General features: G+C 38.3%; 1 protein-coding gene across 2 annotated transcripts in view; it reads left to right on the top strand.

The window, feature by feature from the left end:
- grik3 (glutamate ionotropic receptor kainate type subunit 3) overlaps positions 1-13,907 on the top strand; it is a 160,204-nt gene that overhangs the window by 110,578 nt on the left and 35,719 nt on the right. For both annotated transcript variants that reach the window (XM_072460094.1, XM_072460093.1), the window contains exons 8-10: positions 900-1,007; positions 5,419-5,532; positions 9,351-9,554. In XM_072460094.1, coding sequence (XP_072316195.1) covers positions 900-1,007; positions 5,419-5,532; positions 9,351-9,554 — 426 coding nt within the window. The remainder of the gene's footprint in view (positions 1-899; positions 1,008-5,418; positions 5,533-9,350; positions 9,555-13,907) is intronic.

Raw genomic sequence — 13,907 nt, 5'->3', positions numbered from 1 at the left:
CGATTTCACAGTTACATTTTGTGATGTCTAGTACAATAAACATATTAGTGAGTTTTCAAATGTGTATCTAGAAGTAGCTTTTGAAATGATCAGAACGGTCAAGTCTGCATCCCTGGAACTCATACTTATACATGTATGTAGAAGGGCACATCTGAACCTTCAAAACCATCACCATGCATATCAGTAACCACAACAAAACCCAAATGCGTGGTTAATTTAGGTTCTGCTCGGAGGTGGACTATTAAGGAATCCTAATAGGGGGCATTTGTGTGTAGCCCGTCCTCACAGGGAATCAAGCGAAAAGAGATAGCTGTTAATTAACTCTGTAGTCAGTAGGGAAAGTGTGTTGGAGGCGTCGAGATGTAAAATGTAATTAAAAAACGGAATGGCTCTTGTTGTCTTTATGTTTGTACGTTTGTGCCGTGGTTGCGTGTGGGTGTGAATTAACATTGCAGCAAAGAATAGAGGCTTCGACAGTGTGTGTATTGTTAAATGCATTTGCATATTCATTCCCTGTTTGTTTGTTTGTTTGTTTGTTTGTTTATTATTGCTGTTGTTCCATAGCAAGAGCTACTAATTATTGTTTTGTTCAGTGAAGTCAAAAGGTGTGAAGAAACAGTGAGATTTAAAGAGCCTGTGCCTTTCACTCAAACTGTCTGGGATATTCACCACCAGTTGTTTCCGCACATCGTAAAATTGTCCCTGGAATTTGCTACCTTAAAGAACTCGTCCAACAAAATGCCTTTTCAGATTTAGTCTATCGTTTTACCCCTAGTAATTGCTGCTTTTACAATATATTGTAGGGAGTAAAAGGTACTGCCCCTTGAAGCAGTTATTCTGTAAAAAAAAGATCTGTGATGTGATTGTAAATGTGTTTATTGTGTTGGACTGTGTTGCAGTCGCATTGGGACGGGCTGACCGGACGGCTGTCATTCAACAAGACCACAGGACTACGCACAGACTTCGACCTGGACATTGTCAGCCTGAAGGAGGATGGGCTGGAGAAGGTGAGGCTTAGGAACATAACTGTCACTGAGTGGTCCTCATAGACAGTTTATATTTTGATTATCTGATCTTTGGTGAACCTAATTCAACCCATTTAGTTTGTTTATTTAATTGTATTGCGTAATGATAAGATTTGATGACATTAAAGTCTTACTTGGAGCTACTTCACACAGCTCCATGTGTATAAGCAATGTGTGCTTTCAAGTATTACTTTATTCATGAGCCCTGTATTCTTTATTGCTTTGCTCTAAAATGGCTCAGATAAAACTTTGTAGAAATCAAACACATGCCTCCTGTTTTTGGTTTCATCTATAAAATGTACAACAAGAATTAATTATTGTGTGGCGTCATTTTACTGTCCTCACCCAAGGCTGCACTTTCCAAAAAATGTAAACAAACAAGTTCTGTGGGGAAAGACAAGAAAAGATTGTCTCTAGACACATTCCATTTTAAGTGTACCACAGATGTGCTGTGCTAGAACAGAGCCAGTCAGCGTATTATGTAGGCTAAACTACAGTAAATGGCAAGTGTATAAAGACACAAGTACCAAAAACCAGAATAAAAACAGACTTTCCCCAGATGAAGCTGAAGTTCTATAACATTTGTACCATATAATAATGGATGACTAATTCCAATGTTATATTCCATATTTGATGCGGCACGATAATGCAAATCTGACAGTATCATTTACCTCCTAACAAGGAACAAATTGGCTGTTTCAACATAAGCATAAGTTAGTGGATCATAAAGCAAATTGGATTAGGGTACACATTAGGGTGTTAATTGCAGTCGCTCTTAATGATAATTTGAGGTGATGCCCAAAATGCTGTTTGGCGCTAATGAGCTGTATAAACACGTCTGAGAAACAGAGCAAATCCTAAGTAAAAGGTTGGTATTGCAGAGGTTATTTTATTACAATGCCAAGCTAAGCACCCCTCGTTCAGCAGCAGACAGCTTTTGTCTACCAGAGGGCTTTCATACATTATGGAAACATTTAATAGGGATAAGTCCCATTATGACTTGCTCAAGTACTCCCCACGGGCGCAGGTCGGTATAATAGGCAAGGTTTTCAGCATGTAACCCTCCTGTTCAGAACCACAGCTGCTTTGAAATCATCGCTCTGTCCTTTTCTCTCCCATTCTGTGACTGCTGAATTAGGAACAGCCTTCTCCCCAAAGTATTTGATGCTATATTAGTGTCTTCTGACAAATCCTCAAGCATGTTAGCGTGGATCCGACACTTTCTTCTCCGCACATCCGTGGAATCGGCTTTGACTCAGCAAGCCTGTTAAGATGTGGACGTTTTCGCGGCACTAATCCTTTGTAATTGAATATTAGCTTCAAGTTTGAGCTGGTGACGGAATTATGAGCCGAATCTTTGAGCAGCACCGTTCAGAAAGGTGGAGGCAAACTCAACTAAGCTCATTTCCCAGTTGCATAGATTTAGAATCAAACCTTGTGCTAATCACGGCTAATGAAGCTCACTAATTGTAATTGGGCACAATTAGTTAGAATTTTCAAAGCGGAAAGCATTTAGAGGTATTTACGGTTGTGTGAGAAGTTGTAACTAATGTGCAGTTCCTCGTCCAGCATATCTCAGGTGACTTTCAGCATGGAAAATCGCTAACACTTTAAAATAAGGTTCCTTAGTAAACTATTTTTAAGGCAGTAATAACACTAGTCATTTATTTATGCACGTAAGGCATTTACTAGCCTTTGTAGATAGCTTATGATACCTTATAAATGTTAAATAAGCCATTAACAAAAACATATGTTAATAATGTTAATAACGTGTTAATAAATCATAGACAAAATGTTTCTAATGGCATGAATAAGCTGCTTCTTAAACCATTTTCATACACGCTTGTGAATGCCTTATAAATCCGATCAAACAAATTACAAGTTCCTATTAATGCATTATAAATCATTTACTGAGGAACCTTATGTGTTACAGAGAATATTTAACTGTTTTAGCACTACAGCATTTGTATTATCTACTTAATCACTGATTTTTTTTTTTTTTTTTTTTTTAAATGTTAAAAACAAAAAAAAAATCAAGATTTTATGAATAGGAGGATAAGAATAAGATTAAGACTAATTTACCAGAACAATAATGTTTGTCTTTGGGACAAAATGAATAGTATTAATCATGAACATATTTAGGCATGAACTGGCATGGGATCATTTCGCTTCAGCGCGAAAGTAACTTGCACAGTAAAGTAACTTGCACAGTAAAGTAACTTGCACAGTAAAGTAACTTGCACAGTAAAATAACTTGCACAGTAAAGTATGAGGTGAAAAGTATGAGAATGAATGAATCCTCGACTTCATTACTCTCAGTGCAAACTACGCTGCCGCAGATCCATTTTTTTTAATTTTTTAAAGACATTTAGAAGTCATGCCGTCTACAGCTAAGTATAGTACATAATTTGACTGTAGTTCCTTTAAGATTGTATCTAAATCACCAATATCTTTTCATCAGTTTTCTTGACGCTGGTTCAATGCAAATTTCCCCTCAGACTGAGTGAATATGAAAAGCTGTGTAGAGTCTCAGAAATCGTTCCGGGGAAAAGAGTTTACGATAGCGGGGGCTTGTCTTGCAAACCCAGATTGCTACCAACCACCACAGGACTATTTGTGCTAATGATACCTTCCATAGTGTGTCTCTATAATATGCAAGGCTTTTTGCCCCGGGGTTGCTTGTGTGTAACTCCTTTTTATTTGTTCGTATCTGTAGGCTTGTTACTGTGGAGTAAAAATGACTTTGCCAATGTAAACCAGCTGGCAACCGCACACATTTTTATTGGAATTAACTGTAACCTCTCTGCTATATACTTCCAATAGAGTGCTTTTGTGCGGCCCCAGAGCACTATATCATGGTAGTTTGCAGCAATAAATATACGCTGCCCTTACCACAGTGCAGACTAGAGAGCCAACACAGAAAGAGAGAGGCGAGCGTTCTCTGAGGATCCAGCCTCTATATGTGGAATCTATTTGTAAAAGCATTTTGGTTCATTTATATAATGCTACTTAAGCTCTCTTTTCCCATTGAATGGCTTTCAATAGGAGATATTTATTGTTTTTTTCACACAAAGGGGAAAATTTGAATTTGCAAAGCAATGGCGTCTTGAATGCAAAATAATACATTACTCTGTATGGTGCATTTCAGCCTCTGAGCGAAGAGGTTCTCTCAAGGTTCTGTTTGACTCCCAGGAGGCGTGGGGCTTAGTCCCGGACTCCCATGAAGTGAGATTCCAAATCTCAGTGAGACTTTTCTGGTTACTTTTTTATGTTTTTATTAATAAATGCTCAAACTTGCACTCTAAATACATCACCAAGTGTGTAAATGTGAATGGAAAATTATGAAATTGTACAAAAACAGAACTAAATGATATTTTGACCTTATTAAACATCTTTGTAAATCCCTGTGATGGTTAAATATGTATTTTTGGGGTGTTTGAAGTGTCCGTCATTGCTCTCTGCTGTCTCTGGGTTGAAACCCATTCTTGCAAAATTAGCTGACATGGACCTAAAGACACCTCTCGTAGCTATTGTTTTATGTTTGGCATTGTGAAATGTTTTGTATTTGATTTTACTGGGTTATTATGATAAAGAAAGTCTATTTTCTGACAATGTATTTTCACAAGGGAGCTATAGGGGGAGCTCTATCGCTATTTCTGCTTGAAGTAATCCTGTTTACAAGATTCTTTGGCTCTAAACCTCACAAAAACACTGCAATTTCACAGATTTGTGACATCATAGATAGATCTGGCGATTTGATGGACTGTTTTAAGTCCATAAATCAAGGCCAGATTTGTGAGCATTTCTGGCATGAAATCACAATCATTACAACTGTGTGGATACATTAGCTTGTCAGAGGAGCTTTTGTTTATTTCCTCATTGTAATTCCCCCTACTTCCAGAAGATGGAGTGCTAACACTAATACATTTATCAAACGGTACTCAAGAGCATATTTAAAGGCTCATAACAAAACAATTAATACATATTATATGTATTTAAAGCTAACCTGATATTTTGTTCGCTACCATTTTTGTAAATGGTCATAGTGGATTTGCTATATGCACCCCATTGTCATCCACACCCTGTCCTCCATTAAATTATATTCTTTGAAAGCAGCTCCACCTCTACTGACTTGACACTGGGGTCCTTCATTTATTTTCTACCGCTTGTTCCCATTCGGGGTCGCGGGTGACTGGAGCTCAGTGACTAAGGGCCTTAGGCAGGGTACACCCTGGACAGGGGCCAGCTCGTCGCAGGGCTAACAAGGGGTGAATCTGTATCATCTAATGCTTCACGGTCATACTCTACGTCCAGTCACGGTGCTAATGTGAAGTGTTGCTATGGCAGGTAGGATCACACAGTGCACTTATCCAGGATCTTTTATCTCCTGCAGGTGGGCAAGTGGAGTGCGTCTGGTGGGCTCAACATCACAGAAGTGCCCAAGCGAAAGGGGATGAACATAACCGACTCACTGGCCAATCGCTCCCTCATCATTACCACCATCTTGGTAAGGTCAACGCCACAGATAAATGTCCTTTTCACAAATGGCACCTTTCCATCTTTCTCTTTGTACATGATGTGTTAATTGTAAATCTAGTAATGGAATTTGTTGATAAGCCACCAGTTTTACATAATTGCATGTTCAAATAAAAGCTAGTACCGCAATGCAGCATAGCATAGCATTCACGCACAAATGTAAAAGTACAATCATTATTGTATTATGCAATGAAAACTGTAATTATATTTTTGGTTTCCAGAAAATAGTTTATAATTATATGTTTTATGATCAAGAAGACAGAATATGTACTCAAATATTGAAAGCAAGTGTTAGCACAATATAGACCAACAATATTCCACCACAATCTTCAGATATTTTCAAGAGGATGTGTCTAAGTGTGTCCACAAAATGAAAAACTAAAAGAAGCTTCATGTTATTTAAACTATATTTTTTATTTAATGGTCATTATATAGTTAAAATCAAAGGTATTTAGATTTGTTTCATGCATGGTACATTGTTTTATCATCCAGCTATGAAGCTATTTTACATTCTGTAAAGTGCCAAGGCCAAGGTGTTTAAACTGTCAGAATAATGCACAATAATAGACTTTGTATTGGCCGCTATTACATTACTGGCCATTATTACAGAATTAGGTGTAAACTGGGGTGTCCAGTCAATATCCTGTTGGACCTTAATACATGTATTTTGTTTTCCTCATCACTGCCATTATTCAAAAGTATAGAATCTCTGACATAATTCTCCGTTTTACTCTTTTATTCCTTCATTTGCCATTTCATTAGGCCGAGCTCATAAAACTGCCTACTTTGAGATCGCTGAACTTTAATATCAATCTCCTCTCTCTCTCATGGTGTAATGACATTGCATCAAACTGCTCCCAGTGATGCGCGAACAGGACGTCTGACAGCTTTATAGTGATAACTTTGTGGAGGAGATTAAAGCTCCTAATGTGTTTTCCCCCGTACATTAATTGTTTGCACTCCATTGCCCGTAATGTGAGCCCACCTCCCTAGTCTCTGTTATGCCCCCCCATGCTGCTAGTTCCCACTAATGCTGTTGAATCCAAAACCTTGGGGAATAGCGAGAATCAGAGGGTTAAAAACAGATGGTAATGGCCTTTGTAAAAACTATTTTAACATAGCAACTTTTTTATTATTAGACAAGTGCAGCAATATTTGTAGCATTAAGCGTTATCTCTGCAAGTATTCATGTGCTATTATTTATTCAACAGGCTAGTTTTATTCTAATGTCCTAGTGGCTGTATATTCAAATGGAACAATTATGTTTTTATTTTTTGAGGTGTTTTTTGTCTATTATGTCACCAAAACACTAAAATGGCCATTTAAACTATCATAGATACAATGCGAAAAAGGAGATATATACAATGTGTAATCCTCTTCTGTACAGTAGCATTTAGCAAAGAATGTGTTAATAGCCATGCTTGCCCTACACATTCCATTAGTAAAGCCAAACGTGCTTATTATTTGAGAATGTTGGTTGGCAATTACTTTCATTGTTCGATTTGATTTGTTATTTATTTTTATTATATATATTTCTGTTGGTGAAATCTACCATTTTGTTCAGTCCTACAAGGCAACTGCTGCTGTGATTTTGGGCATTACACAAATAAAATCAATTGGATTGAGTTTAAATAAAAATATAATTCACAATGCAACGCTCCATAACAATGGGCTCACAAAAATAATAAATAAATAATCCCTGGGTACTTTGTTCAACTTTCATGGAAATATTATACTCAAATCCTTCTTGTTTGCTAATAGACCAACCAAACGTCAGAGAAAACACAACCATCCTATGCAGTAGTTTAAAAGTCACTTTATTTAAAAAACTCATGAATCACTTATTTGTCAATTTAAATAATTTGTTTCACGAATGTGTTTTTTTCTTTAGATCAGTGGTTTTCACACTTTTCACACCAAGAACCACCTCAGTCTAAATTATGGCTAAACCAGGTCTAAAATAGGACTACACAGAAGTTCTAAACAAGGATTAATCCTGAGGAGGAGAGAGATGTGGATCAAATTGACTCTAAATCAATTTAACACCAGAACTGGAAAGGAGTCTGCATATCACCAGAATAAGCTTGCATAGCACGTGGTACATGAACCACAGTTTGAGAGCCACTGCTCCAGACAGCATCTGTTGAGTTGTCTATTCTATTATGTAACAAATACTATTCTACCGGCCGTTCACAATGACACATTTTAGTATCAAAATGAGCGGTGCACCTTGTGTCCTCCTGCCACCAGCAAACAATATTATATTCCAGTGGCCCACCTCTGGCCTAACCACCTCCACTTCCCCTGTGAAAAACAATTTCCTCAGGGAGTAAAGCGTGCCGTTGCAACCCATTTTCTCCTCTTTGACTCCTCTCTAGCAAATATAAAAACACAACACAAAGCATGGGTCACCTTCACTAGAGAATCAATTACTCCCCTCCACAGCTCACTTTGTAAAATTATGCATCTGGTTATTCGAGCCAATAAATTATATTAGGGTTCCTTTGTTGGCTGTTTTATACGGCGTCAAATAGGAAACCATTTTTGAGTGGTTTTGCTAGTCAGAGTTGGTAGCTAGTAATAAATGATCAAGCCCATGTTCCATTTCACTAGAGCATTCTGTTCCTAATCAAGGGGTTATACAAGCAGAATTATGAGCAGTCTGCTGGAGGATAACGGCCCAGTAAAGAGTGTCAGTTACCTGGCCGTAAAAAGGATCGACCTGGCAAGCAGCTCAGGTCAATGTACAATATGTTCATTGAGCTTGAGGCAGAACCAAGATGATCCATTTACTCTGAAGGACAAAATTACATGGCTTTATTAGCTTAGACCTTTATAATGACCTTCTTTATTGAAATTGCTTAGGGCCAGTTTTAGCATCCCTAAGCAAAAATGCAACAGCTTCCTAGCATATAGAATTAATGAAGATGACTAGAGTTAAAGATTACATATTCTATCTATGTGTTTGGATTGTTAAGTTTCCCAATTTAGACAAAATTAATAACCACGTGAGAGTTTGTTGTGAATATGTAAAGGATAAGAAATTGCACCACACTAAATGTAACTAAATAAATAAATAACGCAACATATTAACGCAACAGTTATGACAAAATGTAAATAGATGTCAAATTCGTAAAGGCCCACATATTTTTGTACAGCTATGTTATTTGCAGTACTGCATAGGTCTGTCAATTCAATCAATGCAAAGCAATGTTAGTACCTGTGGTCAGTATTTGTCATCGTATTACACCAGTCGAGAGGCAGAGTTGAAAAGTTGAGGGGGAAAGCTGGACATTACAGGAATTAGCGCTACGGTCTGTGTCCTCAATAACTAAATGCATACCAAAAGACAATTTAACAAAATAAAGTTGTTGCCATACATTTTTATTGTATTTTCCAAACCATAACTATGGTGTTGGATGAGCGTTGGCCTTTGTTTATTTTGTGTGGTTGCTATAAGTTATGGATTTACCGCTTCCCTTGTCCTTATCACGTATTAACTTCAATAAATATGTGTACAACGGGAAAAAATTGTAAAATCTTTTTATTTATTTTTTTTAGCCTAGCTGTTGTTCTCCTTGCTTAATCAGAAATAATCAGACATGCTTCATATTCCACCAACTTCTGCATCCTGGCTCTCAACCACACCGGCCGCCTGTCACTGCCCGTTAACTGCTACAGCGGCTCATCAGCGCGGATCACTTTGCTTCAATTAGGGGCATGTGCCGAGACAAATTGAAAAAGCTGACCTCACCGATGCTTTCCATTTGATCTTTTGGGTGTGCGCAGGAGGAGCCATATGTCATGCTTAAGAAGTCTGACAAGACGCTGGTAGGTAACGACCGCTTCGAAGGATTCTGCATCGACCTGCTCAAGGAACTGGCCACCATTCTGGGCTTCACATACGAGATCCGCCTGGTGCCCGACGGGAAGTATGGCATACCGGACGACAAGGGCCAGTGGAGCGGAATGATCAGGGAACTCATAGACCATGTAAGTCAATCTGTTTCTTCAACCAACTATTGCAAGCTTGAACCTATGTTTGTTGGATTTGAAAATACAGTCTGGATATTGCACTTTTTGTAAACAATTGCATAGTGGCTTTTAGATTCTAGAATGTGAATGTGCTTCTCAGTCATCTTTGTGTCACAGCCAAAGGTCTTTAGCAGGAGCATTTGTCAGGTAAAGTGTGTGTCATTGAGGGGAGCAACAGCTGTCCGGACAAAAGATTCTTCTGTGTCTTGCAGCCCAGGCTTCATAGCCGACGTCCAGGGGGATTTTGGTGAACTCGTACGTCTTTCTGTTGTTTCGGTTGGAGATGAGACAAGCCACTACCTCATCAAAGTATTTAGCCTGAAAGATTTTCTGCCGCATGTCAGAGTCTCCCGGCATTTTGAACTGCACAAGCTGCACTGGTTAAAATCCAAAAATATTGTTTTAAACTGAGCTAAAAACCAAAATGTTGCTAACCAGGTAGCCACAAGCAGTAACCCACTCCGTTGCCATGGCACAGGTATCATAAGAAATATCCAAAGGGAAAATCCACACATCTTTGGTCTGGTAAGTCTGCAATGGACTAAAAAACTTGCTATACTTATATTTTGAACTACCATATCCATGCTTTACCTAATTTTAGACCTGATTTCATCTCAATTTAGACCAGATAATGTCTGTGTTTAAATTGACTGGTAAGCCACATTTTCAATCAATCTCCAAGGAGACCGGAGGGTGAAGGTCATGGGTTTGATTTATAAAGTAAAAGACTTTATAAAGACCATGTAAATACTTTACATAGAAACAAGATGGTATAATCCCTCATTTGTTTAGGAGTGTTCCATCATAGAGAAAGATTCAGTTGTAATCAACTTGACAAAAAACAAGACGTTTCAACTCCAAATCATTCTCAATCTGCGGATCTAGTCTGAGAACTCAGATATTTATCCTACTCTGAGATGATTCGTTTTATCTCTTTGTTCACACTGTTTCAGGTTTCCCTGAAAATAATATTCTTTGTTTCCTTAACAGCCCTACAACGGGCCATAGAAATCCTGTCGTTAGCAGGCTGCAGCTCCCTCATCACATATGAGTACCTGATTAGCGTCTGACTGGACCATAAAATGAACCTTAAAGCTTCATTTCTGTTTAAAGACGGATTCTCTTTTTTTTTTTTTTTTTAACAAAAATAGCCTCCTTAACTGGTCTATGTCAAAAAGATCCTCTTCTTCTTAGACTCTTCACTTCACTGACTTTGTGGTTTGTGGCTTTAAGATGAAGATGCACAGCACTCTGGGGTCCTGAATTTGCTTGTCTTCTGTGTTGATAAAGTCGTTTGTGGATTGGCTGTTTAGTCTCACTATGTAGCACTCTTTACAACTTTCCTCACTGCAGTAGATAGAATACACTACATTGCTCTGTTTTTGGCATCGTGTCCTTTGGATGAACCAGTGCTTAAAATAAACAGGAATATCTAAAAATCCTTTTGTAGTTTTTCCAAACACATAAGAGATAGAGAAACCAGTCCAGTTTCCCTTAAAAAAAACAAAAAAAAACTGGTCTGGTCCAAAATGTCAGAACTTATGAGGGCTTTCAAAGAAGAGAAAGAAGGCGATATGTACTCAGAGAGAAGAGACATTAGAAGAGAAATTGGAAGAAGTTTCGTCCCTTTTACGAACGCCTTTAGTGAGAATTCTGAATAAAGTTTTAGAAATGAGTCCCCTGATCTGTTCGAGAGCCACCACCTCTCTCAGTCAGAATGCAAAAAAGCACCATAAATGATAGATAGATACATACAAACATGAACTAATCCAAACTGTGCTAGCCCTTTCAACATTCCACAGTTTGTCTAGTGTAAAAATGCCCTCTGACCAGCCGCATAGAAGTCTTCCCGAGATGTGTACATGAAGGAGAACTCAAAACCCAAGCACCCTCAACTCTTTCACACCCTGTGGCCCAGCAGCAATAACAACAAAGTGTTTACAATCAGGCCAAGTTAGCGAGGCGCTCAGACGTGTGCCGTGTCCTTCAAGTGGACAGTGACATAGATATGATTGAGTGCCCGACACGAAAAGCCTGCGAAGCTGTCAGCCGCATTTACGAGATGATTCTGTCAAGGTTGTCCAAAACTTCAAGCGTATTCATAGCACTCAGCCAGACAGACCACTCCCCGCAGAAGAATACGCCACTGCCCGGGGCCGTGTTGTGCTGCGCAAGGATACCGCGAGGACATGCTGGGTAATCGCAGCTGTCTCTGTCAAACCGTGTGTAAGCTTTAGCGACCGTGAAAACGCTTGCTCGTGACGGTGGCAATTCCAAAGCTGGCATTTCATAAGTGTCCCCCTGTCAGTGTTCTGTCTTTGTCCTCGGAGCCATCAGGTCAGCGCTGTACTCAGCTGAAAACTTGTAATAGCTTAAGTGGCATTTAGTGCAGGGAATCGTATGGCAGGAGTCAATGGCTCGGTGCTGAAAGGGTGGGGGAGGGGGGTCTAGCGCTGTGGCACTTTATTTCTCCCTTCCAGCTTTTTGCTAGATCTATGTTGATAACAATAACCTTGAGGGGAACAAATGGATTACGAAAGGCGCGGGATGCTGGCACGGAATGGAGATGCATAGCTCTATCCATTAGACCGCGTGCTCTTTTGCTCCGAGTGGGTTTAAAGGTATAGCGGAAGGTAAAGAATTTATTTTATCACCTTGCTGGAGAAAAAAAGATTTAGGTGCACTATGTTGTTGCTTTTTTACATTAGATATCATTAGGTAGATTAATTGTTAATGGCTTTATACGGGTTATGCAATGAATCAGCTTTTTGACAGACATATCTACAGGGAATCTTGTGGCAGTAAAAGAACGTTGACTGGAGCAGAGTTTCAAATTGAGGAATAAATATTGCATTTTTTTGTGTGGATATGACACTGGACTTGAAAGCATTCGTTTTAGTTTTAGTTGAGGTTTATTTAAAAGTATAACTTTATTATTGAAAGCCTAATTTATTGGAAAAAATAAGAGAAAGTAATATAATATTCTAGTTTAAAGAATAGCTTTTTTGTTTATTTTAGTTTGCTATGTTGAACATGTAAGATATTATAATGACTACATTGAGGCTTGAAAAACACATTGTAATGAGATAATTTGCTATGCGTAATTCGCTAGTAAAATTGTATTGTAGTATGCTTGGCTTATTCCACTTTTCTCAAATGCAACACATTGTTTGTCAAAGCTAAAAACGTTCCATAAATACAGAGAATATTTTATTGAGATTGAAAATATATATTCACTTTGTGGAGAATATTGCCCATAAATTGGAGCAGATCTGCAGCTTAGGATCTATAGTGCTAGTTATTACCTTTCAGCTGCAGCTTATCTCATAACCAAAGATGCATGACTCCTTTGTGGATTTTAGTGGCTTCTATTTTGTGGTCTGGTGCCTCTCTCAGCTCTGTGTGGATAAGATGGGTATGCTTCAGTCGAGCTGAAATATAAAGTTTAAGGCAAGTTCAGAAGAGTAGACCTGAAAAAGTATAGTTAGTTTGGATACATTTTTCCTAAGCTATAAGGTAAAGTTGGGCTCATGAAACTGCCTTTTTTTCAGCCGATACCAAAAAACGATCTGTGCGACGTTTATGCGTGTATCGATTCCTTGTCCTTCGATACTGCCCGATACTCCACTTACACATTTTTACAAATTACAACCCTGTAAATAAAGTGATACCTTATTTTAAAAGCTCTGAACCAACAAAATTCAGTCACTGAGTTTATATTCCAATCATTTGCTGTTGTTAGTATTAGCATTATCATATTATATATAATAGGCACTAGCATATTGTTATCAGCAACAATTAGATAAATTAATCCCTAAAGATATGGGCCAATACACATCTGGAAATGTTTCCGATAGAGTATATGAATTTATACTACCGATACTGATGATAACACCGATATACTGTTCATTATGTACATTATTATTATTTGTGCAGCGATGAGCACTGTATTAGCCCACAGCAAACCCTGTTCCTCATTGTAATAGCTGTAGATAAGATGTTTACTTAGGATCACTGCTATTACTTAAAAAGGTCACGAGGCTGAGATAAGGTGCGAGGTTGAAAATGTGAGAACGCTTGGTTTAGCTGATAAAATTGTGGAGGGCAGGAGCCTGTTCTAGCCTCATAAATCATTGTTCTGTTACAAAATTACACTAAACTGTTTGACTGACACTCTTTTAAAAGAACACGACAGGGCTAATCAAGATCACTTGTAATAATGTATTCTTCTGAGTAGTTCATTGTGTTTGTCAGAGTGAAAAGTAGATGACAGAATTTGGGTAAATTAAAATGTTCGGAGCTCAGCGTGAC

This window comes from Eucyclogobius newberryi, unplaced genomic scaffold (genome assembly GCF_026437365.1).
Source record: "Eucyclogobius newberryi isolate DKJ021-1_F unplaced genomic scaffold, fEucNew1.0.hap1 SCAF_3, whole genome shotgun sequence".
NCBI classification, from domain to species: domain Eukaryota; kingdom Metazoa; phylum Chordata; class Actinopteri; order Gobiiformes; family Gobiidae; genus Eucyclogobius; species Eucyclogobius newberryi.
The sequence above is the reverse complement of the archived record's forward strand: the minus strand, read 5'-3'. Positions and strand labels throughout refer to the sequence as shown.